The sequence below is a fragment of the Calypte anna genome, chromosome 3 (genome assembly GCF_003957555.1).
Source record: "Calypte anna isolate BGI_N300 chromosome 3, bCalAnn1_v1.p, whole genome shotgun sequence".
Classification (NCBI taxonomy): Eukaryota; Metazoa; Chordata; class Aves; order Apodiformes; family Trochilidae; genus Calypte; species Calypte anna.
This window is the reverse complement of record NC_044246.1, coordinates 19,348,289-19,376,243: the sequence shown is the minus strand read 5'-3', so window position 1 is coordinate 19,376,243 and position 27,955 is coordinate 19,348,289. Positions and strand designations below refer to the sequence as shown.

At 36.4% G+C, this 27,955-nt stretch overlaps 1 protein-coding gene across 1 annotated transcript in view; it reads right to left on the bottom strand.

Annotated features, from left to right (window-relative positions):
* Positions 1-27,955, bottom strand: part of THADA (THADA armadillo repeat containing) — a 160,043-nt gene that overhangs the window by 117,490 nt on the left and 14,598 nt on the right. The window contains exons 17-26 of the mRNA XM_030448466.1: positions 27,408-27,615; positions 25,829-25,964; positions 25,325-25,461; positions 24,767-24,925; positions 23,422-23,579; positions 20,240-20,349; positions 12,515-12,647; positions 9,500-9,610; positions 8,261-8,383; positions 7,477-7,568 (exon numbers count right to left, since the gene is read on the bottom strand). Of these exons, the coding sequence (XP_030304326.1) occupies positions 7,477-7,568; positions 8,261-8,383; positions 9,500-9,610; positions 12,515-12,647; positions 20,240-20,349; positions 23,422-23,579; positions 24,767-24,925; positions 25,325-25,461; positions 25,829-25,964; positions 27,408-27,615 (1,367 nt within the window). The remainder of the gene's footprint in view (positions 1-7,476; positions 7,569-8,260; positions 8,384-9,499; positions 9,611-12,514; positions 12,648-20,239; positions 20,350-23,421; positions 23,580-24,766; positions 24,926-25,324; positions 25,462-25,828; positions 25,965-27,407; positions 27,616-27,955) is intronic.

Below are 27,955 nucleotides of genomic sequence, written 5' to 3'. Positions count from 1 at the left end.
AAATAAAAGCTTGGAGTAAAGATGATTCTGTAGATTTTAGGCATTTCAGACAGATACACACACTTTCCTAAAATCAGCTAAAATCATAAAGATATGGAGAATCCTCAACTTCAAGGAGAACAGTCCACTCTTTCTGCTACAGGAGATTTTAGATTAGACATGCAAAACAAAGAGAATAATTGAAGCAGAAGAGGAGGGAAACATTTTTAGGAGCTTGATTTCAATTTGTGTCACAAGTTTCATAAATTTTACCTTCAATTCACAAGTTAGCAGTACCTTTTCATCATTATTCCTATTATAAAGGCACTTAGAAATTGGAAGCCTGTTTGAAATTATGTTTAAATGAGCATATTGTTATTGAACTATTAATCAGTGAAATCCGTAACGGTTATCTGAGTCAGCTTGAACTTTTGCTTGTTTTTTTGAGACAGTTCTGAGATTAAGTCTTTTAAATCTGTCAAAGCCAATAAAAAAGAGCCAGAGCATTAAAAACAAAAAGTTGAGCAAAATTAAGTGTGGCCTATTTTTGGCAGACAGAAAGGGGAGGGATTTCTTTCTATCAAAAACAACTCACTCATAAGACTATGTACTGCATCAAATTCTTAATAACTACTTTGCAACCATTCACTGGAAAAACTAAGGTGGCATGGAGGGAACAGGCAGCAAACATTGCACTGAGGGAAATAAGAGGACCAGAGAGAAGCATTCTAATGGTTCAGTCATCTCATGAAACATCCCTACCACTGACCCAGTATTTCAACTGAAAAGCTGCAACAGACCAAGGTTGCCAGAGAAAATCCACCAGGAAATCACCAACAACATCCAAGAGAAAGCAGTCCCAAACCTTCCCTCTGCAGTACATGGTCCAAGAGGTACAAGAGCTCAGAGGCCACTTCTGTGAACCAAGCAATACATGCATTTCCCTGCTGGAGCCAACATAAGAGGCTCAGCACTTTGCTGCCTCACCACTGCCCTTCCTGTGGACCCATCACTGCAGTCAGCACCCTCTCTCATATGCTGCTCATACTCAGCAAGCACAAGAACTTCTGGCAGTGCTTTGTGACTGGGTATTTACAGGATAGAGGCAAGCTGATTATCATCTCTAGGTGTACTAAGGGGTATCCAATATTGTGACACTGATGTGTTATTACAGCTTGACTGCATTAGCACCACCAAGGTTTCTTTTAGCTTACCTCACAACAGTACTGTGAGCAACACAGATCCATCTTAGAAGCCCTGTCAGAGGATTGCAAATGCCTAACAGAGTTGCTGTAAGATAGATTTTTCAGCTAGAAAGTTAGGAATATGGAAGTGTTAGCATGCCAGATGTGGAACACTCAACAAATGATATATTTATAATGTGTTTTATGTACTTTTAGGTACACCACCAGAGTGGGCTGGTGAAAAGGAAGATAATAACAAAATCATTTTATTTAGGGCTTATATTATGAAAAGAGAGGTTTTCATTATAAGATGAGATTTTCAATGTTTTCCTCCTATGTTTCACAGTATAAAATGCAATTATTTATGGTCTTAAAAACCTCGCTATTCATACAAAACCTTAATGTTAAAGAAAAAGTACATATCTGTTTTGGAGGGGAAAATTCATCTTAAGTGTTTTTAAAAGTTAATTTGGTTTTACTCAGTGACCTTCAGGTGTGCAAGCAGCTATTTACTGAGAAGTGCTGAATACTCAGCTTGCAATGAAAACTAAGAAAGAAGAGGGCAGCTATGAAATGCTGACTGCCTTACAGCCTATACTGTATCTTCATAGCTTGATCGTATCTTCGACATAAAGAGGTACTATGTAGGTGGCAATTAAAGGTTGTTCCTTTCTTTTCAAATATATCTAAATCAACACTGAGAGCATGGTAGGATTCATACTCAGTTTCATAACAGCATGTTTACTCCATGGAAAACATGCATTAATTTGACAACCAAGTGTTCTGCTGCATATGCATTTCCCTTCACTGCAGTCTAACTATGTAAGAGCTTCACCTCTTCAAAACACAAATGTATACATATATAAACCAGTCACTTCATGTAGAGATCACCAAGTTGCACTGTACCACTTCAATCTTTCTTTAAAAAAATGCTTTGTAATATAAGAGTTCAAGCTGTTCCTTCGCAGAATCTCCTCCATCAAGGTAACTACCAACCTAAGGAAATTCTCCCCACCCCCATCCTTTCTTTTTGAGCCATCCTCTACTTGGGCTTTGAATTGGTTATACTTTCTGAGGACTTTGTAACATTTGTATTAAATTTTTTAAAAATCTGTTTTCAGGTAAGCCAGAATGATCTTTTTTATTACTATAAAAACTAAGGCTTGTCCTAAGTCAAATTACCTCAAGGGCAATTTCTGATCATGCTCATCCTTTAAAAAAGATAAAAGCCAGGAATACTATGTATTTGATGAGAAAAGTCTCATCTAATAACAAGCAAAATCAACTCTAATTAGCACTGAAATACAGATCAAAAAGGTCCCTGGTATGTGTATATAGCACTAGAATACAGACCACTTGTCTCTACTCCAGTACTACATATACAGTACATATGTAGTATAACCAATGCAATAGTATAAATATTTAGGTGAAAGTACCACCATTATTACTACTGTAAGTCATCTGGGCAGAAAAACGTTCATCTATGAAGAAAAATTAATTAATTTTCAATATTTATTTCAGTTAACTTAAAAGTTATTGTGGCTTTCATATAAAGAGATCTACATTAACTATCACAATATATACTGTATTTCATTTTTTTGTATCTTGTCACCACAAGACATCGTATTTTTCATGTGATACATACTGAAGCCTACATTTAACTAGAGCAAACATTTAATTTAGAAGATTTTCAGAACCATTGAATGATTAGCAATATGCAGCAATACTAAGAGGAAAAAAATACCCTTGAAAAAAACAGAACAGAAAGCACAGACTACATCCCAGTACCTTGAAGAGTGCATGGAATCAGCAAATCTACATTGTAAAGTGACTGCACAAGAAAACTGGAAATGGCTACTTAATCAAAACAGGAGAGGCAAAACTGATTGGCCTATAGAATTCAGTGCCATTCAAAGTCCTGCTTCAGTCGATTTGCATTAAACCCAGTGCAGTACTCAGGTCTTGGACTGGTGCCTCAGAGCAGTGCTCCCAGAGCAGTCAGTGGGAGGATGTGCCCGGGGCCAGGGCCCTGGCAGAGCCTCTCTGAGGGCCCAGGGCAGGCTCCAGGGCAGCCCAGCACCTGCAGCACTGTAACCAAATATCAATATAAATGAGCCAAGACTCCTTTCCAGCACTTTCTCACCATCATGCTTTGTATTAATGGGCTAGAATTTCATTCCAAGTATAGTAGATTTCAACTTACCTTACCAATTAAGAAAATTAATTCCCGAATCAAATATACAAAAACTAAACTTCCCCTACAGGCAAGTGTTAACAGGACCATACTATAGATACACATATTATATATACACACAGCAGCATCAAAAGTTTTGACATAGCCCTTCTCAGAAAGAGAACCAAGTGAAATTTTCTGTTTCTAACTTTCTCTTCACTAAAAAGTTCAGTTTATATAGTTGCATGGCCCCCTGTGAACAGTCTTCACACAAGTTTTCTACTTGCAAGAAATGCACACAGTTATTATATAATTTTTCAAGTACTAATTTTCCAATTCATTATTTCCTTGCCCATGCTAAAATTAAAAATACATCAATATATAATGAAAGCAGGATATAATTGTGTCTCCTGTACAGCATAAGGTAGAGCAGTTCCTTCAAGTTTCCAGTGAACACTTAAGACTGCAGTCTGCCATCAGCCCAGAGTTCTGTTAAAAAAAAAATCCCTCTCCTTCACTGCCCCAGTTCTCCACTTCCCAATTGTAGGAATACAGCAGCTGATGCAAACGTGTTGCAGATGACCCAGAGCACAGCCCCACTGTCAATTGAACCAGCATAACCAAGCAGCAAAAGCTATGATGTGTAGCTGGTGATCTCTTCAAACTGCCTCCTCAAACTGCAGACCAAGTTTTCAGAGAATGGACCTTCTCTAGCATAGTCCAGTACTGTCTTGTTCTCAGATTGAAAGAGACTGTTCTAGCAGTGATTCCTAATGCCTTTTCAATGCTCAACATGCTTTTTGCCTCTGCCCTACCGTAGCACTGGCCACCAACAGCCAATGTTGGTCACCAAAGTTCAGCATCCCCTTAAGCTCTTTGTCACGGAATGAGGGGGCCCTTTCACACAGCTGTTCTACAGCAAACACCCAAAATGACACAGGAATGTTTGGAGGTAAAAAAAGAGAAATCAAAACAAAATCACAAACGAATCCTTCTTTTACATATTCAAGGAAAAAAACCAAAATAAATCAGGTCAGTGATCAGACACAGGCTATAGTTCATACAGTCACCCAATCCAATACTTCACAACTGATTAAGACCATCAAAAACCAGACCACCACTGTGCTGTCACTACATAAACAGCCCAGGCTGCATGGCAATTCTAACATACAGAGTTAACATAAACAGTGAATGGAACTTAACATTAGCACACTACTGCCAGCAAAAGACATGATGCCTATAATTTCTGTGTAAAGGATGTTACATGTGAATTTTTAGTGGACGTAAGAGAAGTGTAAGACTAAGTGTGTTAAAAGTAACATCGTAGGATCAGAGGTTGGAAGGGACCTCTAGAGATCATCTGAGTCCAAACCTCCTGCCAAAACAGGATCACCTAGGGCAAGCCACGCAAGAGTGTATCCAGGTGGGTTCTAGAAGTCTTCAGAGAAGAAGACGACTCCACAGCTCTGGGAGCAGCTCTATGATTCTAGTAGAGTTAATTTGCCAGTACTGTTCCAACAAAGCTTTCTTCAGGAAATCTTACACAAGTTCTCCACCACCCCAACTCTATCAGTTTCACAGGAACTCTGCTTGAGAAAACAACTAGAAAGTCCATCTTTTTTTCAGCCAAAGGTACAGAATAGCCAAGCAACAAGTAACTCCTTGCTGGCACAGGAAAGACAGATTTAAGCCCCTGATCTAAAAATCAGGCAAACAGGAAACCTGCACAAGGTCCTAATGGTGGCATCAGGGAGTTGGTCTCTGCCCCTTAATGCAAACAGAACATCCTGCAGGCAACAGACCATCTCAAACCTGATAATTCTCATGCAAGTTCCTATAGATGCAAGCTGATAGAATACCAGTGCTTTTGAAGTAAACTACCAGATTTAGAAGTGTGTGTGTGTGGGGGGGAAATTACTTTGTTTTAAATATGAATTCCGTTCCGGCAAAACACTGAACAAAACAAGCTTCGAGATCCTGAGGATCAGCGCCGGAGAGGAGCTGCACGGCGGGGATGCGGCTGAGGGAGCCGTGAAGCAAGGGTGACATCTCGTGGTACCAAACCACTGAAGCACAGACCTCTTAACACAACCTACCTAAACCCAGCCGGTGGGGTTCAGAGCAAGCAGCTTTACAAACCAAATCGCCAAATAAGGTCTACATCATTCTCCTAGAACAGTTATCTTTTGTAGAGACAGCAGGCAGAAACTTGAAATCAAACCTCTGCCCCTGTTTTCACACCTCCTGTCTCTCACTGACCTGCCTTGAGAAGCACTTTTTTGTTTTGTGGCATTGACAACTTCGTGTGGGAAACAACATAGCTGACTACATATGCTGTTGTTTAATGCAAAACTGTTAAATTAATACAGGAAGAAAAAGAAGTCAGCCTTTGGTCAAAATGGTTACAAAGAAATTAATGTAAACAAAAAGTTTCACTCAAGCAAGTTAACAGAGCCAGTTACAGAAACTTAACCAAGTTTTTAATGAATTCAACTCAACTATTGAGAATTTACTTGCTTGCACTCTGGTATCTCCCATCCCCAACAGACTGTCAAACACATTACTTTCTGCACCTTCACAAGCAGAAATCTCAGATTATGTATCTCATCACACTATGCATTTGAGAAGTAAGTTTGCTTTCCACTAGAGAAGCTGCTGTGAGGATTTTACCTAGGATACAAGCTTAAAAAAGCTGAGGTAGTTATCTATTTCAATAAGTGTTTTAATATTGAAATCTATAAAAGAAAAAAACATAACACCAAATGCTGCTACAAAAACAAAGTGAGAAGACAAGAAACACAAAACACTTTTTCTTGCTTTGTTTCAGTTTCAGGGGTTACAGGAGTGAATTCTAAGTTTGGGAGAGACCTGACTTGGCTTTATGACAAAGCAGGGATAATTTTATGCAGAACAGAGATAACATTGAAAATATTTTTTGGGGGGGAAGCTTACTTTCTAAGAAAAATTTCCCACCTATTTATCTTCCTTACATTCCTACATGAGTAGTAGCTAATGTTTCAAATGACACCTGAAATCAATTATTTCAAACAATTAAAATGGGTCCTATCATCTAAAAGATGAAAGGCTGGTATCATCCCAGGACATTTTAGTTTCTCATAATGTGCATGAAAATTACATTAGCTACACAGGTCAACACTAAGGAACCACTGCATAATGAATAAAAAAATTCAACAAAAAACAGTGGATTTTTGGAAAGTAAACTGTTAACAATTGCCTTCTTTCAGAAATTGCATACCTTGCCCAGGATTTGAAAATCCATTAGGAATTTCTGAAATGGTTACCATAATATCCACTCTGGCCCCACAGATTCACCCAGGAGTATTTTTTAATGAGTTTATTCTGCATCCAGGGTTATTTTCACATCCCTACTAGAGCAGGAACTTCAGCTACACAGTGCAGGGCATGGCCACACTTCATTTGCTTCAGCAGCTAAAGGAAGAGGCTGAAAGCCAAAGAAAACATAGGGGTGCTTGTGCACAGGGACAGAGGAACAGGAATACTCAAGACTGGAGAGTTTAAAGAACTGGAAAAGAATTGGGTTTACATAAGAAAGTGAAATACTAGAGGATCTGATCCAGGACTACAGAGTTCAAGGACACAATCCCTTGGCACGGAAGCAGATTTGCAAGCAACAATTTTTTGAGCTTGTAAAAAAACACATGAAAGAAGGACAGGATGCTCTACAGTAGGATGACTAAAGGGAAAAAACCTCAAATTTGTAGGGGGTAAGATGACCTCTAGGCCAGCTCTAAGGGTAAGGGCACACACGTGACCATTCCTCCTCGTCTCATTCACCCCCTCTCTTTGCTGTCAAGAGCAATAGGACTAGTTTGTGACCACAAGAGAGACTGGGCATTTCAAAGAGACCCTAGCACAAAAACCTCTCAGCAACATTCTGAAAAACCTTCTGTGAGGTTGTACATGAGTACAAATTAACCCCCAGTGCTCAACAGCAGATATCTTTGGCCCTCCCACTTCTTGGCAGCACAGTTTAAGCAAACCTAGATGTTTTTGTAACATCATGATTCAAACATATCCATAAAGCAAGCAACATTTTCAAATTGTTGTTGGCTAATGTCATGTTTTGCAAACTTATGATTGGTATCAAGTGAAGCTTACCTATTTTTTTTTGAATTTTCATCTTTCCCTCTTTTAACCCCAAATATTCTTGTAATCAGAGCACTAAAAAGAAGCGTAGATGAATTCCTTACCTAATGGTAGAAGAAAAGAATATAATTCATATTTTTAAAAGCTTTTTGAAATGCACTAATATTTTTTAAAAATACAATCATGAACATACACTCAAAAGAACAATAGTTGAATGAAGGACTGAGCATGCCTACTGCTCAGAGGTCACTACATAGAAACAATTAAGGCAAAGCATCTTCCCTCTTAAGCATTTGGCACTTACTAAAAGTCCAGGTTTTTTTTAAATGTCCACCTTTAATATAAGGCATACACCCAACACAGGGTTCAAAATATTTACCCTTAAGCATGGCAGATCATGAAATGTACTACCTTAAGATGCCATACAGAATATTAACTTTTCATGAAAACCAAAGTAACAGTGAGAATTAATGTAAAAGCACTCCTTACTGGCTAGGTACGCCAACTCAAAATTTGATAGCCTGATATATTTTTATCTGTAGGGCAATAATCTCTGTCCCTACTTTTTTTTATCAGTATCAGTACCTCACATTACAGAAAACCGAAACAAAATCAAAAAATGTGACCAAAATTATGACCTTTTCTCAAGGTCTACATCACTCTTTGCAGTACTTTAAAATATTATACCATGTACCATTCCAGAAATTGTGGTGCTTCCATTTATAAGCATGACCAAACAGCCACTGAACAGCACCACTCTACACCCTGTTAAATTAGAGAGGAAAAATTAACTTACTGCCCAGACAGGTGACATGAAACCTAGAATTGCTGCTTGTATTCCATCTGCAACATAAGGCATGACGTTTTCACCTAAACGTGTATCCCTAAACAGTGCCCGGAGGATATTTAAAGCATGAACCTGTGGAGTCAGAAGAAAAAAAAGAAAAATATATATTCATTGGAAAATATCTTAAGTTTAATGTATGTTAATTACAGCAGTGAACACGTGAAATAAAATTAATTCATATGCACATTTGCACCACTCTATTTCCATATTAATACATGAATTAAAATACATTAAAATGGTGCAGCAGCAAACATGGTTAAAAACAATTAGTTTAAAAATACATTCCTCTTTCAAGTACAGTCCAGGCATTGCAAGCAAAGGCCAGCATTCTTTTTTCCTTAGCTTATCATTGCTGTAAAAATAACTTCCAAAGTTTAGAATCATCTTTTCCAACGTTCTTGACATGCTGTAGACACTGTGAGAAAAAATAAACTACAACTCATAGGAGGACAATATTAAGTGAAAGCTGACAGTCAGGCTTGCTTTACCATAAGGAGCATTTTATGATACTTCACCATCTGTAAGGGAAGGTGGTAACCTGTATAGCTTCTCAGACTTTGACAAGGCTACAGAAATTTATGCTGGGAGAAGATTGGGCATAGCCATTAGAAGATATTGCTATATACTGTCAACAAATTGAGGCTTCCATTTATAAACAGGTTAATTATTTCATCATGGCACTTTAAAGATAAAGGTCTTGACTTCAAAACACAATTTTATGCATGCCAGATCTATTTATTTGAGCTTTGGAAATTACTAAGTATGCATAAAATCACTTTTCCTTTAGTATTTTACTCATACAGCATGATTTATATAACTCATTTATTTACTCTAAATGTAAACAAAAGCTTGTTTGTTAATTTCCTTGTAAAAAAGGAAATTACTCATCTATTTGTTTAGAAATATACCACAGGCAGTAAAATGATCGTTCAAATGGAAAATGGATGACTATATTTGCTGTACTAGAAACAAAAACCTATGAAATTATGCCCAATCCATGGGGCATAATATCTTAAGCACTTGCACATTCCAGTAACTTCATAACCTCTGCATGCAAACGTTTTAAATTCTAGATATAGTTATTTAAACCAAAATATCCTTTCTAAAAACACACAAACCTCCTTAACTATTTGAAGTAATGCAAATACTCTTTTGACATTTGCATCCTGATGAGAGGCTGTATTTTACCTGTGGAATTACACTTGATGATTCATTCAAAGGTGCAGCCAAAGTTATCAATTCTTTCATTGTCCTTTTCAGCAAATCTGTTTTGCTTTTTGGTTCTGAAGCTAACAAAGCCTACAGAAAGTGAAAAAAAAAATTCAGAAAAAATTCAGATGTTTCTAGACATTTTTCTTTACTAACAGTTCTGTTCCATGTTCCTATGTTTAGCACAATACATCCTTGCTAAAAAAAAATTTTGATAAAGTAAGTTTCAGTTTTAATTCTTAGTTTTGTTCAAAGCCTCTTAGCATTCAATGTTTCAGTAATAAAACTCTGCTTATACACTACACATCTGCCCAAGAAAATTTCCTTGTATATAACACATGATAATTCATCACACACCAAAACAGCAGAAGTATTTATTTTAGTGAAAATATACACAGTATTATACTTAGGTTTCTTAGTATGGACATTTTTCAATTCAATAACATGCATACTGAAAATGACACTGTCCAAAGAATAAATCCCAATTTAAAAAACAGGCTAAAAAAGCAGCACACTTTGGAACAGAGAGAAGAGATTCATCCATCTCCAAATAGGAGTCCAATGGGTAGACATCCATCTAAGAGGAAAATATTCCAATTCAGTCTTCTAAAATCAAGTATTAGTTTAAACAGTCTCTATCTCTCTCCGTCCAGTGTCTCTTGTTAAATATGAAAAAATTAGTGCAAAATTATAATAATCATAAATAATTTTTTTCTAAAAAAAAATACTATTATCCATTTGTGTTTTGGGGCCCAGAATCTGTGCAGCATCAATCCAAACATGATGTTTAATAGCACTGTACAATACACACGAGTGACCAAATGGATCAACTACAAGTCAAACAAAGTACAGAGAGGTTAGGTTAGGCAGAAACCCAGAAGTAGTCATTGTCAGTTTATCAGGACCTGTAATGATGGAAGGGAAAGAGAGAGAAGAGGGTGAAGGGAAAGAATGTACTTCATATTCATGAAGTATAAAATACAGGAGAATGAACTGAAGAGTAAAATTTCATACCCTAAAAACGTTTAAACTCTGACTAGTATATTCCCACAATTTCCTCAGCCACTAATTGGAGCTGCACCTTGGTGCTATTAGGTAATAATATTTCTATTCTAAATAAGTCATTTAAAATGCTCATAACCTCAAAAATTAGGTATTACCATTAACAGATGTATTTTAGTCAAACAAGTATACATGTCACAGGAAGCAGATAGCAAAGAGACCACACTGAGTATCCATTTTATATATTAATAAAATGGCTTATTATAGTACTGTTAGGATATGCAACATTTGTTTTTGTTATCTAAATGCAACATTCTATTTAAGGTATAGCTCATTTTATTGAGTGCTACGAGCAGATTCAGAGCTACTGACAAACACTTATCACTCTTGACAATGAAGTTACAATTTCACGATAGATTATTTCAGACAACCAATGTTCATTTCAAACTTTCACATTAACTGAACAGAGTAACTTCATAGTATTCCAAAGCTGTCAAAGCAGAAGGGTCTGACCTGTTGAACCAAAGAGCTATGGCACAGTGCAAGCTTTCCCATGTGGACTCATTAGCACAGGCCAACAGCAGACTACACACATTTTCTGCAATGGGAACTGTTAGGTCCACCTAGCCCTTACATTGGCAAGTGTAACTTTCACGTTTAAAAATTGATTCAAACAGGCTTGATTTTTCACATTCTCAGGGTTAATGCTAGCTAACAACCATTGGATTCAAACCATGTGATGTGAGTGGGAAAAATTAGAAGACATGAAATCACCAAATTCATTTTGCAGACAACTTATGGATATAAAAGGGAAAGAGCCTTAACTGCTGAAATTGAAAAGGAAAAATTTCTCTAAAAGCAATGTCCTACTTCTGATCTCTGTTGCCAGAGCCAGGAGCAGGCTGTGACTGACATAGGAGAGGTCAGACAGAAGCAGGCTGCCTCAAATTTCTCAGGGCAAACTCAGAGTGGAAAACAAGCGAGATGAATTACTCTGGCAGGGAGAGCTTGCACCCAGCAGGCCCTCAGATTCTTGGCATGTTCTTGAGACTATACTTCAGCAAATGGAGAAAGTTACAAATCCTGGAGTTAATCTTGAACTCCCATCTTAGAAACTGGTTGAAAATTAAAATTATGGAGGTTAATTTAAGTTAAAGCAATCGAGGCCATTTTAAGGAAGGAAGGAATGGAAACTGGTTAAGTGTAATCCACAGAACCAGTCCGATGATGACTGACCCCACGAGGATACAGTCAAGCTATGGCTTACAACTGTGAGGCACTCAGTATGAGGTGGTTACTTTAAGCAGAGAGAAAACACTGCCAGACAGCCCATCAGGCATCAGTTCTGAACTTGGCAGAAGCCAGAGCCTGAGATGTCTGGAGCTGATGCTAACATGGGGAGTAGGCAGACAGCAGAAGCACACCCCCATGCTCATGGATATGTCTTCAGTAACCTCCTCATTCATTGGACACAAGACTGTCAATCAACACCAGTTAGTGTGACTCTATTACTTGATCCTGCTTAATAACTGCTAGGTGGACTTCCCAAGGTCTTTGTAGTATTTTCTAGGCCACCTTTAGATTTCAGTGATGGTCTGTTTCTATCTTACCACCCTCCCACTTCACAAGGAAGAATCACAGAGTTGCACGGTTAATAGAATCTTACTTAATTTGTGAAATAATTTATGAATTTTCCAGGATAATAACAGTGGCCACACGTAGTCTAAACTCAATCTTTTTATGTGCTTTTTGAACCTACCTCAAGCCAAAAATCTCAAGAGTAAACAGAACCGCAATGCTAAACACCATCAAACATGATTTAGTTATATGTGGCTTCTTAGTTGCACAAAAGCAAAGTCTGTATTAAAAAAAAAAGTAACTGTTTGACCAAAAAGGGTTTAAATAAGAAAAACAAATAAATGCCTAAGTGTATTCACCAGAAAGGATATTAAACAAAGTTAAGTAAAATGAAGAGGCAATATTAAGTGGTACCTGTATGTAGAATGGAATGCCCGCACTACGTCTGGTTGCACATAGTGTAGATGAAGGATCACAAGATTTTATTTCTTCTAACACACAGCTCAGCCACTGTTCTGGCATCTTGCACAGACTCTCACTGTTACACCTACATGAAAACAAATATGTAAGAAACGTGAAATAAATACATAAGAAACAAGAACAAAGAAAGCATTTAGTGATGTTAATAAATATTTCATACTGTATGTAAACACCTCCAAGCATATATGCATATTTTTTTAAAAAATAAGAGAAATTAAAAAAAGGAATTGTACATTTTTCCAAGCTCATTATAACTTATATTAACCCTACGTATTAAGTGCTACTAGGAAAAGGTATTTCACTTAATAAAAAACAGGATTCTGTGCTTCGGTACAGCAACTGTTCTCTTCTGCCAAGAGCTATTATCCTGTTCTGGTGAAGAAAACAAAGACATTTGCAATCACTCACTGTGTAGGAAGGGACATGTCACAAATTTGTATCTTTGTTGTTACACAGTAGCCCTTGCATTAAATAACATATACACTCTGTTTATAACCATACCAAACAAAACTGCAGCCCCTCACAGTAAATTCTTATTATGTAAATACTGATGCAAACCTCAGAGCAGTAGAAGAAATGAAAAACAAGACACAGTGCTCTTTCAAAAATACTCCATCAGTCAGACTTCTGGTAAAGCACCTAAATTGTTTTCCTATCATCAAATACTCCTCCTCTGCAGTTATTAAAACTCAGTGTTGCCTGAAACCAAAGGATTTCTAAGGACAAGGAGACCAAGTCTACTGCAGTTGCTAGTGCTGATGAGTTGAATGAAATGTATCATATTCGGTGTGCAAGACCAGCTCATTAATCTCATGTCAATGTTCCAAAAGGATCATTCATTGTTACAAAAAAAAATTCTATTAACAGGATGTTGCTAATAAAACCTGTCACACTGGTTTGACACATGATTCAGAGTAGAAGAAAGAATAAATCACTGTGGGCAATAGAACTGCAATTATCTCGACCATGCAGGACTTGACTTACCTAAAAATATTAACTATAATTAAATCTATGATTCAGTAGTAAAACTTACAGTAAGACTACAATTAAGTTCTCTATGTGACTGGAACAAAATTTAAAAGAAAAGCTAAAAGGCAGAAGGTACCAATGTGAAAAAACAGTAACTAACAGAAGGTATACAGCTATTGTGTCCTTCTTCACTCTCCTCTTACAAAAGCGAGTCTTTGGGTAGGCTAAAAACCTGACACTGAACAACAAATAAGGCTTTAAACTGTAGTGAAAGCCTCCTTTCTGTCTTGTACAAAATAAACAGAAGATTAGGAATACAGGTGACAGGAAGTACTGTACAGGTCAGCAGCAGACAAGCAGACTTCTTACTCTTCAGTAATTCCCTTAGGATTTCCACCACAGGTTTCCTACACTGCTGCCAGGTCCTCTATCCATCTTTTTTAAGGGCAGCATCTCTTCAAAACAGTGGCTTGCATGCAAACCATCAGTCCAGAACACAAGGGAAACTGCTTCACAAGGAGTATTTCACCTCCTAACACAGCATAAAAGAAAGGCAACTCCTGCCCCAGGACTGTGACAAAAGCAATCAAATTAATCTGGAAAGTAACTTTTCCTTTGCTAACTTTTAGACACTCAGAGAGGATACAACTCTAGTGATGAGACCACAGCAAAACTTCTCATGGATCTCCTTTGTGGGTCTCTGCACCTAAACTCCACTTCAGAGTTCTCTTCCTCTGCATCAATAAGTACTGCAAAACTTACAACTTCTGACCCTGTCTGCAGCAGGTCCTACTTCCCTCTAGCTAAGCAGAATTTAAATATCTTAGTTTAGTCATGCAAAGAACAGTGCTTATCTCTCTTCAGTATGTTATCTTAGTATTAAAACAAGCATCCCATAAGACATATTCACATCTTCTGTGGTGCAACAGAACACAAAGTAAAGCATTAGGGAAATATTTAAAACTCACTACGCTCACTATGTGGCATACAGAATACTTTACTCTTAAGTAAACTGTGGGGGGTTTTCCCCTTTCAGTAGTAATGGAAAGAGGGAAAATATACTGAAATTCAATAAACTTCAGACTCCCTTGAAACTGTGTTGCTTTGATCTTGCCACAAGTAATTCTACCTTGTTCAGTCACCCACCAAGGCATTTGATTTTTTATTTTTTTTTAAGGTGAAAGAGTTATTGCTTTAAAGTTAGAAGCATTAGAGACTATTGACTTTGCAATGGAGATGACTACTCCCTTAAATTTGGCTTTGGCAGCTCCATCTCCTCATGGTCTGGCAAGAGGAATATTGTCCTAACAAGCAGGTGGTCCTAAATTTTAAGAGTAATGAGGACTCACAATGCAAAAATGGTGGTCTCAAGCTCAAATGTCATTTTCCGGAATGAAGTAGCTATTATTTTTACCAGATCAAACACTGGTTGATAATAACTGTGTTGATAATTAAAATATAACATAGTAACCAAATATACAAATTACTTAGGATGCACTACAGTGTTTTTCCATAAATTTCTGTCTGTCCATAATTTCATACATGCCCAAAAACCTTCTCTGTGGTCAGTACTGGTGAGTACAAAAAGCCTGGCAATTCAAAGTTAAAGCTAAAGCTTTCTCTCTAACTCAGATGTATTTTCTAACTCATGTATTTTATCCTATACAAAATTAATGGTGTGTTAAGAACAAAGGGTGGATCTTGGATTTGGCCTTCCTGCATGACAGTGATTTGTAGCATAAACTTCACATGACCAGAAGTATTTTCTACATGGGTATATCTAGAACTGTTTTTCTAACCACTGTAATCAGTCCTTATCTGGATTTTCACCCTCTCCATAGACCTGTAGCATTACCCTTTTTCACATATGCAGACAGAACCTTGGGTTGCCTCAAAAATTCAGACACATTATCATTACCTCCATCTCTCACCAAGCTGGAAAATGATGGGGAAAACATGAACCAAGGTAAAAATTAGTATCTTTGAACTGACCAATGTCATAATACTGTATATTTTACTTCATTATACTGGTACTTCCCAACTCTACAAGCACAGCAATAGGTAAGAACACTTTCCCCATCTCTCCCCCAATTTTAGTCTTTCCTTCAATTTGTGATTACAGTTTTGCTGAAAAATTAGTGGCAATCCTAGCACAACAATGATTTTACGTTTTACAAGCAGTCTTCCTAGCAGACTGTTTGGGCCTGGGAAGGCAAAAAATATTTCCCCAGCAGAAATATTATAGAAGATAAGAAACTTATTAGGTACAGGTGAATAATTTCCACTGATACTAGATTAAATATTTGTGAAATCAAAGCTGGGGTTTTCTTTATCATTATAGTGTTCCAGGAAACTATATGGTATGACCCTAAATTGTTGCATTTGCAGAAAATTGTGTTCACCAAATTTAATTTAATCTCCAATTTGAACATTTTAAAATGTTCAAAATACATCAGTCCCCAGTATACTGTGCTGTATGACAACTTTTCCAAAACCTTCCCCTTGGATCCTACACAGTTTTAGAGAAGCAAAGCACTACAGCCAAAGTTAAGCAACACCATGATTTTGTGATCACCAGAAGTCCTAATGTTCTGCTTGACGTCTCAGAAAAGCTTAATTAATTAAAGCAAAACACCACTTGGAACAGAGAAATTGTTTGGGTACTTACAAGGGTTACAGGAGATTCAAGTTTAAAACAGTTGCCCAGAGGCTTCCAGGTACTTTCCCTAACCACCACATTATCAGATCAAATTAGTGTTTGTAATTTCTTAGGGCCCAAGACAGGAAGATGTTTTTTACAAAAACCATTGTTGATTTCATTGATAAGAATATTGCTTGGTTTGTAGCTGTATGGTATTCTGAGGGTGCAGCTGCATACAACATTAAACCAGCATGACAAAGAAAGCATTACAGTCCCAGAAGGAATATGAGCAGGGAAAAGCAAGAATGGTAACTTGAATACTTTGAGCAGACTCAGCAATGTACATTCAAACGTCAAGACAGAGATCAAATTTCATCAGGTTCAGAAGAAATCTCTGTAGAGGAAAGATTTTTCTTTCACCACTAACTCAGACAAGTCTGAATACCACTGCTCTGTCTAGAAAGAAGTCTACTCTTAGTTCTTATGAAGACTAGTATTTAAGAGTTGTTCAGGTAAAAGCAAGTTCATATAGGAGATGTTCCAGCATGCAGGTTTAAGAAAATGCTTGGCTATAAAAGTGAAGGACCATGTTCAACTCAAGTCTTTCATAAAAGCATGGGGAAGAAATCTGGCACAGTCTAGCAAGATTTTTCACTGGGTTTTAGAAAAAGAATGAAGTGTCAAGGATGCCTCTGTATATCTTGAGCTCAGTTCTGTTCAGCAAGGCAACATGTTTTAGCTGTAAATTATTTAAAGGGCCCCAGACAAAAGCTTCCTGCTCTGGTGTTTGTGTATGGAGCAGTAAATTAACAGACATTCTGGTCCACATGCTTCAACACTCTCCACAAGCCTAGCAGCTATGGGGAGAGGAAGGCTGTGGTGCACCTCTGCAGAGCAGAGCTCCTCAGCTGCAGCAGGGACAATGGAAAGACTCCAGGCAGACCCACACAGCAGCTGCACTCACCCATAAACTTAATTCACCCAATTCGGAGAAGAGTCCCAAGATACTTCTCATATTCCAAGAGTACCAAACCAAAGTCATTGGCTATTCTGGAATCAGACTCCTTTCTCCTTCATTTTAAATACAAATACTGCCTTGAGGCCCGCATTTCCTAGCAAACATATTCTATCATTAAACAAATGTATTTCCAGAGAGCTGCTCTTTGGTTCTTGTAAACTGGCTTTTCCCACAGGAACACTTGCTCTACTTGAAATACCTTAACTTGAAAAATACTAAGCAGTATTTGGAGAACTGTTAATTCAGAAAAGAAAAACTACTTAAATGTAAGTAGTTGGCTTTTTACATACATACTGCCTAATGATTTATGTACTGCCAGAGAAGCAGAGTTCTCTTGAGCATGGCTCTCTATTTTACATTATACAATGCTGCTCTTACATGGATTGCTCTCCAAGATGTACAATGGCAGAAAAAGGGAGAGGGAACAAACACAATGGGAAATTCTCCAAAGCATCAATAGATTTGTTTTACACTATTTGCCTCAGCTTTTAGAAGCAATTTAAAAACTGAAAATCAAAGATTAACTGTTAGTATGCCATTTAGAGAGTGCACTATAAACTCACAGAATGATTTATATGTTTTTCAATGTTTCCTAGTTTTTACTTTGCCTTTCCTACAAAGTTTGTTCAAGATAGTCCTGCACTAGTACCTGCCTGGATCATCTCCTTTCCCACCTACAAAAAGAGACTGGTGGTGGTAAAAAGTCTTTTCTTGTTGTTTTTTTGTTTTTTTAAACAATACTATTCTGATGGTCAGACTATTCAATCTGATGGGAAGAATAAATCCTTTAAAACTGAAATAGACAGTACAACTTCATGATGGTTGTACTGTGTGGTTGTACATAATGACAGTTGTACATAAACACATGCTTATATTCATATTCAGCATACCTAGGGATAGCAGTCCTTCACTGTTCAGCAATTGTTTCTATGCTGTTGCAGTTTACTTTATTTGGAATACTATATTAAACATAATAAACATTCAAAGAAAGGCTGCCTGACACGAAAATACTATCTACTGACACAAGTTTTAATTTGTTGCTGTATGTCTCAAAAGACCACCACTGCCTTACCTTGTCAATATTTTGTTACTTAAACTTATTTCTGCCTTTGGAAAACAGCAAGTTTCACACACAAACTGAAGTTCAGATAGTGATAACTAAAATCTTAAAAGATTGGAGGTCTGAAAGAAAAGTTGAGAAGAAGGAAGGGTTTTTTGCTGTTAAAATGGGGGTTCTTTTGTTAGGTTTTTTTAAATCAAAAAACACTATTGCAAGTGCAGCATCTGATTTAGAAGACTGAGTGAAATAGCACATGCTGTGCTAAAGTATCTATAAACAGCAGCCAGAAGCATGCAGCAGAGAGCAGAGCAATCTTTTGTTCTTGACTTGGAAAAATCAAAAGAATAAAATGCCTGCTCTGTAGTACATTCATATTAGATTCACTGGTTAACCTGACAATACAACCACCTCCTTAGAAAGCTGGACCATCTTAACTGTTGTCCATGGTTATATGTTTCCAGTCTTTACAAGTTTTTTGTCTCACTGACTGTAGGAGCAGCTCTATCGTTACTCAGAGAACTAAAAATAGATGAGATCTACCCTGCAGGAAGTTACTAAAAAGCAAGTACAAGGGGAAACACTGGGCAATCATCTGAGACATCACCTTAAAACTTCCTGACACAAGTTTTCATAGTAGAGAAGAAGAACACAAGATCTACAGAAATGTATATCATGTATATAGATAGGCAAAAAGATAAGCAAGAACAGAATCGACACATCAGTTTCTTTTTTGCTTTTAGAAGTCAATAACCAAGTGCAAAGCAAGGTTTTGTGAGGTCCCAACAAACTACTCAGACCAATTTAAAATGCCTCGGATTGCTGTCACACAAAAGGGCATAATGTACCTCTTACAGCTACATCACTGACTAAACTCAGCATCTCAATGGCATACAAACCAAAGGTTGTAACGTGTCAAATACCAATTTCTGTAGCAGTGCTGGTGCTTCTATGTAGCTACCCAACTCACATCCCTCTAGGAGAGACCAAGTTCTTGGTTCTGCTGGTAAACTGTCTGAGGGGACAGACAGGGAACCTGGTCAAGCTGATCCATACAAAACCCACTAAAATGGTTTCAAACACCAGATTTATTTTTACTTAAAAAAAAAAACAACAAAACAAACAAAAGAAAGCAACCAAACAAAACTACACCCTCTTCCTTCCTATGCACCAACAAGAAATGTATGAGTGCCTCAGACTGACCAGCCTGGGACACAAGGGGAACACTGGTTACAGAGCCTGCAATTGATGTGCAACTATATGTGCTTCAGACTGCAAATTTGAGTGGTATTTCAAGCACACCAAAACCCACACAGTCAGAAGATAATTTGATTTGTCATATTAACACTGGGTATGATCTAATTACTATGTATCACAAGGAAAAACTACCAACACTTGAAATAAATAGCTAAGCATGTAATGGAAATGCCAACACTCTTGCCCAGACCTCTGGACAGTTCTGCTCCTTTAGATCTCCTAAGCAAGCAGAAAGTTACAAGAGGAAAAAAAAATCTATAAAGATGTACTGCCAGGTAGTCTTCCAAATGTCAGAACACACAACTCAATGACAAGTAAAAGAAGTTTCCAGGAAAACATCTTGGTTGAAAAAAAATTAAAAATCTGTTATCCATTTATATAAAGGGACAGGGAAAGGGGGAGGGGGGCAAAGGGAGAGAATTCTATCCTCTTAGTGTTTCCAAGAACTTCTGAGAGCTGTTCAGTAAACTCAACAGAAATGGAGAAAAATGCAGCAAGTATTACATGTCTGTATCATCTTTCACTGCCTAAGCACCATCCCTAACCATAAGTAAAGCACTCCAAATCACAGATGTCATACAACTAATCATGCCTACATCAAACTCAAATAAAATCCACATGAAATCACTGATGTGTTTGCACAGCAAGTTTCAGAACTGATGCCACAGTTTGGTAAAATTATCTTATTAAAAACATAGTAATTTGCCTAATTTCTACCTGGAAAGCATTTCTGTAAGTTGCACAAAGCCAGCATATGCCAATTCAAATGCTCCCCTGTGCCTTGATTGCAGCAGATGATGTTTAAAGTAGTCTCCAATATTTTTAACCTAAAAGATACAAAAAGTTAAAAAGCTATTTTAAATTATATAGAGAGACAATTCATCTATATGTACAAGTTGCTTCTGTACTTCCTATCATTAAAAAGCACTTACTTCCAGGATAACAAATATACTAATTTATCAGGTTAAAGATACAGCACTATGTCCTTAAACCAAAAGGATAAAGGACATAAAAGCTTGTCCAAGAGTAACACAGAAAGCTTTTAAGAAAAAAATAGGAAAATCCTGATTTTCAGAAGAAACAAACTTAGCATATTTTTGTTTGCCTTCATTCTTAACAAAAATTCCAGAGAAAATATTTACTAAATTGTAACAGAAGAAACAACATTTACAAAAATATCCAAAGAAAATAAGAAAGTCAAGCTTCAGAAGTTGTCCCAAACAGAAACAAGTCTACATTAGCTATCCTTAAGTTTCTAGGATTCTGCATAATTGCCTTGGACTAATAAAACTAAATTTAAAGTAAATAACATTTAGCATGAATGAGAAATAGCATGAGAGCTAATGTTTTAAAAACTGAAGAAGCTAAATGTTGTAACTGAATTTTCACCATTACTTTCTAAAGCTTCAGCAGGATACCAAATTCTCCAAGCCGTTTGAAAATTTACAGTTCTACACAATCTGATCCCACAAAAAGAGATGCTTTTTATTCTTCTGATTCTAATCAACTTTGAACATCTAAGTCAAGTTTGTAATATCTTCTTTTAAAATACTTCATTCACTATGAAAAATTTTCTTTGAGAATATTTTTAAAGAATTTTTCACCAAAAAGTTGTTCAAATCTTTTATATAAAAAGAATAAGTACAAAATCGTATCAAGTTTCTTTTAGAATTCTTTTTTATTCTGTTATTTATGAAATGACATACTTTAATAGTCTGACAAGTAATCAAGATGTCAATGAATGTTATGAAGGACTGCAATAACTAAAAAAAGTTGGGAGACTAAGTCTACTTAATACTTCCTCCAGCTAAACCCCACCCAATATGAAAAAAAACCAAGTTATTTCTGAGTGGATTTTAAGCAAGCTTATGTATCTCCAGGATTTCAGCTTCCTAGCCAAGAACCAGGAGTAAGCTCCCTTTTTTCAGAAGAAACTGACCCACAGATATACCAACTCTCCAGGTGTGTAAACAGAACCAAACCAAGAAAACCATATACATGCAAATCACAGTACTGTTCTGCTGCATCACCACCCTTATGTTCTTAGAATAATTCGTATGGATTTTTTTCAGTCACATAACTTTCAACTTCTCAATTTATATTTCTGAGCTTCTGCCAAGAGCCACATTGATGAGAAGCTTACTTCAAACTGAGCTCTTGATGCATCACTTCCACTCACAGGCCAGAGCTCTAAGAAAGAGCACTGCCCTGCCTCAGTTCTCACAGATTTTTCTCAACTATTACCTCACCCTGACTCAAGGCTATATGATGAAGGTTTCTCTCAAGTCATCCCCCTCCATATTCTTAAATATTTTTTAATACTTAAAGAATAAAGAAAAAGATGGGCAACTTCAAAGGAAAGCTCTACATGCATGAGATACCTAAAATTTAATTCTCTTATTTTCAACACTGAAAAGCATCTAATAGAAGTCTGAAGCTGAAGCAGTTCTGGTACTGACATTTCTAGTAATTTATGATTAAATCCTGTCTTTTATGCACAGCAGGGTAACGACAGTTTAAAAAAGCACAGAGAAAATGCCTGTGCTTTTTCATATATTTGCCAAACATTCAGCCAAATTATATTTCATTGTGTATTTCCTTAGAAGCCTAAGGAAAATCAGGATTTTGAAATGACTTCTCATCAATCAGCAGCCTTCAAATTAGAACACAGACATTCTATTTTACAGGATGGCATCAGAGCATAAAAAAAAATATCTCGTGTCATCAATAAGAAAAGAAGTTACACTGCTTAATAACATAGAATTTCTGAAAGAGCTACTACTAATGTCTTTTCTCTAAATAAAGATGGAGACTCTCCAGTCAGCTCTGACTCAGACTAAAAATATCAATTCCTTTTTGATTTGGAGCAGCTTAAGGAACATACTGGTGGAAATATGTATTTGTTCTCTCATCTCCCCTCCAGACCTCTGCAACAATACAAGCACTGCAGCTAAAAAGGCTACAGAAAATGCACGAATGTTATTCCCATGACACCACAACATTAGATAATGTAAGAAATAAGATCTGTAGTATATTAAACTATTATTTCTTTTATAATAAAGAGTTCTAACACCTAATGAAAAACTAAATAAATATTTTTATCCTGGAAAGAAAATATTAAAAAGTAGTATGTCTTGCATATTTCAATCTCCCATGTAGAGACTGGTTTTGTTGAAACCATATGGGAATGAAAAGATCATCAATTAAAACCAGAAATTTAATAAATACAAAATATTTCTTAAATAAATGCCTGTGGTAATCTAATTTATTGTAAACACTATTCTCAACGTTCCACTAGAGACCTCGATGGCACTATTAGCATTTCTGATCTCTAAAATCAAGAAAAACTGGAGGAAAAAGAGAGTCACATTACATACAAATTATTCATAATTCAATACTGCACACAGTACAAGAGTAGGACCAGTCAGCACATTTGACTTTCAAAATCATTATGAAGTTCAGTTAATGAACAGCTTTCAGCAGAGTCCAAACAATCAAAAAGAAACACACACTTTGAATACATATTTAGATTAGATTTTTAGCAACTTTATTAACAAAAAAATGTATACCACTACACACATTGGTATTGGTAGCCTTGAACACAGCATACATCTTAGAAATAACACAATACAATTACACTTGGTATCCCTTGAGTTTGTTAGCCATGTATAGTAATTTCTTCACTTACCTGTTACTACTATGGTTATGCCTTCTGAATAACACTTTATCAAAAAGCAGACTGTTAACCAATTATAATAAAACATGAAAACCATGAGGAGAACATGGCAGTTAAGATACTTTTCCCATACAGCATGTAGATTTATGAAAAAAAAATACTCAGAAAACTGCCTTCCCTCCCCCACTAGAAAGTAAAGATTTTATAGTAAGTTCTTCCCTACCTGTTCTACTGTAATTAGCCCTTCTGATGGTTCAGGTGCAGCCTGTGAAGGCAAAAGTTTACACAGTGTCCCTAAGAGCAGAGATACTTCCTTCATGCTTCTCCAGCAACACACAAGAACCATTTGGGCTGTGACATCACATGTTTGCCTTTCTTTACCTTAAAAATAAAAAAAAAAATCAATGAATGTAATACTGTAATTCAAGGTTCTCAGACACAGACTTTAATTTAAACTTCATTTAAGCAAATCTATACACAAAACACAATTACCTTAAAATTCTAAACTTGTTAACCCAAAAGATAATTCTGTTCTGCTGACCCTAATTGCTTCCACCTCAGAACACTCACTGGTTTTTATTCCCCTTGGAAAAGGCAACAGTGTATCATTTAACCAGAAAACAGATATTTTTCCATTGTAGAAAACTTTTGGTCACAATTGGTATTCCCCTGCACACTGAACTATATAAACACCTGCAGCTTTGGAGCCAGGCTACAGCAACCATGACAATCACCAATCCATCACTCGCTGGATGTCACTTGGTTTTTAACCCCGGTGCCCCCAGCGGAAGAGGCCTGGCAAAGGCAGAAGGTTTTTAAAGCAACATCCCCATCTGGTGGCCACTATGCAACTTTAACATACTTACAAGACTTCATAAAAGGAAACATATGGCCCAACCAAAACTATTTTAATCACAGGAAAAAACACGGGAGGAAACAAAGTTCAAATATTTAAGACTTATAAAGCTTGCATAAACTATTACATTAAAAAAAATATACAGATGTTCTATAAATTCATGCTTGCATACACTAAGTACACCACAGTTTACAATTTCTGTATCTCTGTAAGGCTCAAATTCAGAGTTGCTACTCATTAAAGTAGACAAATACCATCTAACATTTCACCACTGTAATCTTTCAAACAGAAGCTCCTGCTCATGTAATTTCATGCAACAAGTTTTACTGCATGGACATATCCCCAGCAGTCTTACTTGCCCTAGAGAGGGAACTCACACTAACACCTTCCAACAAGAAACACATTAAAAGAGCTGCATGACCAAAAAGCTGTTAAAGATTACCTGGCTAGTGCAGTTAAGGTAATGGGGCTTAGGCCGGTACAAAACCAACCCACTCCCTCTTCTTATTTGTGCTCTAAGAGAGATTAAAACACTGTCTTCCAGAAATGCAATTAATAAGTCTTTAAAACCATGTCAGATTTACTGAAGAACTGAAACATTATATATAGAGCAACTTAACTATGTATAAACTTCCAATTTTTATCACCCATTTTAAGTGCCTGCTCTATAAAGAATATCTTGATTTAATTACTAATACAGCACTGGATATACCTGTCATTTCTGTGCAAGTATTTTCCATTGGCCTGTGGTCAGCCAGCTTCTCAGACTCTACCTCACTGTGTTCTTTCAAAATTTTTGGCTGAATGAAATAATCATTCGTGTCCTGAGGTTGTATTTCATTCAGAATCATCTGCAGGCGACATGCAGTTTCTACAAATCAAACAAGAGGAATATTTAGGACAGTTTTACTGGGTTTTACTTCCCAATTACAAGTGTAATTAATTTGGAGTATGTAAGTACAAAAGAAAGCTATTAGCACTAAGACCAAACAAAACTATGGTGATTACAAGTGTTAAGGATGAAAGAAAACTGGACTTTACAGTAACTGTGTTGGAATAGATGTGATACAATCTACAAATGTGGAGGGTTTCAGTGCAGAAGTCAGGACAAGTATCAGAACTGTCAAAAGTTAAGAGAATAGCTTAAGACAATGACATAAACTAGGAAATTGAAAAGAAGGGGTGATAGTTCTAGTTTTGACTCATTGTTAAACAAACAGAATTTCAGATTTTAACAGAATTCTGGGGTTTTGTTTGTATCTTTGTTTACCTGAGTCACTATCCATTGGAATAAGTCCCTCTGGTGATGAGCTCTGCACTACTGGTGATACTACAGCAGAGAGTTTGTATGACATCAGAATGAGTCTGGCCACCATTTCCTTCCATTCAGATACCAATCTCAAGTTACTTTAAAACAACAAAACAAAAGAAAAAACAAAACCACAGCAAAATCACAAAAAAACCAGCATGACATGGATTTAAAATTATTATATATTTAAAAGAAAGAACTGAAATTACTGAGATACTTCCATAACAGTAATTATCTATAAATTAGATGCAGTTTGAGAAGTTCAAAGAGTGAGTTTCACACATACAAAGGAAGTATCCAACAGCTAGATAAACAGTGCAGCAGCCAGTAAAAGTTCTAAAAACCACAGGTACCAGATTTTGTTACAAATAAGACTGCATGCTTTTATGTTCTCCTGAGTTTATATTCTTCTATTGTGATTAAACATAGAGTTCAACTTACTATTTAACAGAAAGTTTTACTTACTTAAAGGGTAATTTCTGCAAAGCCCCAGTTATACAATGCACTCTTCCATACATGGGGAATGATGCTGCTGCTTGAAGAAGAGACTTCTTTGCTTGTAGTATTTCCTCTTCAACATTCACCAACAAAAGCTTGATAACTAAAATTTTTAAAAGTATAGATTTGCATTAGATGTGGACTCATATATTGTATTTTTTAAGAGACCAATTAGTTTTAAAGAACTAGGAATAAAGGCTGTTTGCCCAGCAATACAATAGGAAATGCACAGCTATTTCCTCTTTTGTCACTTAAAGTCGTTGCTTTTCAGTTAACTAAACTCCAGCAATATTTGTTATAGTCAGTTTAGTCTGTCTACCCCAGTCAAACAGCAGCTGTGAAAAGCACAGCCCAGACCCTATACTCAGGGACAACCCCACAGTTCATGTTGAAGTCAAAAGAAGTTACCTACCACATACTCAAAGTCAGGCTTCGAGCCAGGTTAATACAAAAAACAGTTCAGCAGAAAACTAAAGACCATAAGTTTATGGTTAAATATTTGAATCTTACAATAGCCACTAAAGAACATATCAAATTTTCAAGGATACACACGGTTATATATTTATATTTATGTTTATATTTACATTTATATATTTATATTTATATTTACATTTTTATATTTATATTTATATTTATATTTATATTTATATTTAGTGGTACCTCAATGCCAACATCAGAATGAATTACACACCCAAATAACAAACTACAGATAACTAACAATGGGAGATACTCTCTTTAACAATGGGGCATGAGGTTACCCATGCATTTAGTTCATTAAGGGCAACCACAACTACATCCTCAAAATCATTATTTCACTGCATATGAAGAAAGGACTAGCAGGCATTTGCAGAGAAGCTAACAAGGGCATAAAAAGTGTACAACAGAGAATTTACTACAAATTACATCCAATGCTTTATTACAAATTAAGAATTTTGTGATTTTAGTTTTATTTTAAATTACAAAAGGTAGAGGAAGTCTTTTTAATGAATTTGCTAGATCCAGAACCTCTCAGCTTTCATCCAGAGGCATTAAACTATAGAAAAATATTCCACATGTGAGCAAAGCCTAATTATTTAGATGTATGTGCAGGACTGTAAAGCACTCAGAAAAATATTTCCTAGTGACCAAAGCTCCAAGAGCCAGCACTGCAAATATCAAGTACTGTAGCATGACTGAGACCAACTACAGCTGTGTTCACTCTGGGTGAGTGAGCTCTAAGAGGAGGCAGAGGTTCCTTTTCTGCACTTCATGTGCACAGCTCCACCAGTCTTGCTACCAGGGCCTTAATGTCACTTTCTCTCTGATTAAAATAATAATAATAGCCATTTACCTTACCAAAAGCCTACAGACTCAACATGAACATGGTTAGATTAAAATCTTACTAAGAATCTGCCTTCTTAGCAGCAAAAGAAATGATACCTGAATTTCTATGAGAAATTAAGCAAATCTGTACTCATTATGCTTCCTACTAAAGGCCTTAAGGAAAAGCAGTAAGGTCTCAATTAAATATAAATACATGGAGGAGTTAACTTCCTAAAAATCTTACCTGCTAAAGTGTTCTTCTCCACTGTACTTACTGATGCGTTTTCATCTATCTGGGTGTTATGTTCAACCCATTTTCCTGAACAAATATGTTGTAATCCTTCATGATGAATTAAAAAGTTCAACAAATACGAAGCAGTAACACAATCATATGGTTTGGTACTTGTGCTAAGATCCATTGCTGCTTCGAATAGATCTAGATATTCAGAATCCTGGAAAAAAAAAGGCCACAATTATTGCTCACTTTATCAAGATTTCTAATTGATTTGATTAATCCACCTAGCATCCTGGAATCTAAGAACCTGGGTTTTTTTCAGTAAGTTTGCTGGTATGTATTTCTTAAGAAACAATTTGTACACTGACCACCTTCCACTCAAAACATACACTTGGATGTACTGAAAAAAGATACAATAACATACATACTTAGTATGGGGACAGTCATTTATAAAGCAGTATTCAAACATATTGCACTTCTTAGAAGGATAGCACTTTGTGGGGTTTTTGTTTGATTGGGTTTTATTCCAAAGTACTGTAGTCTATCTGCTAACAGAC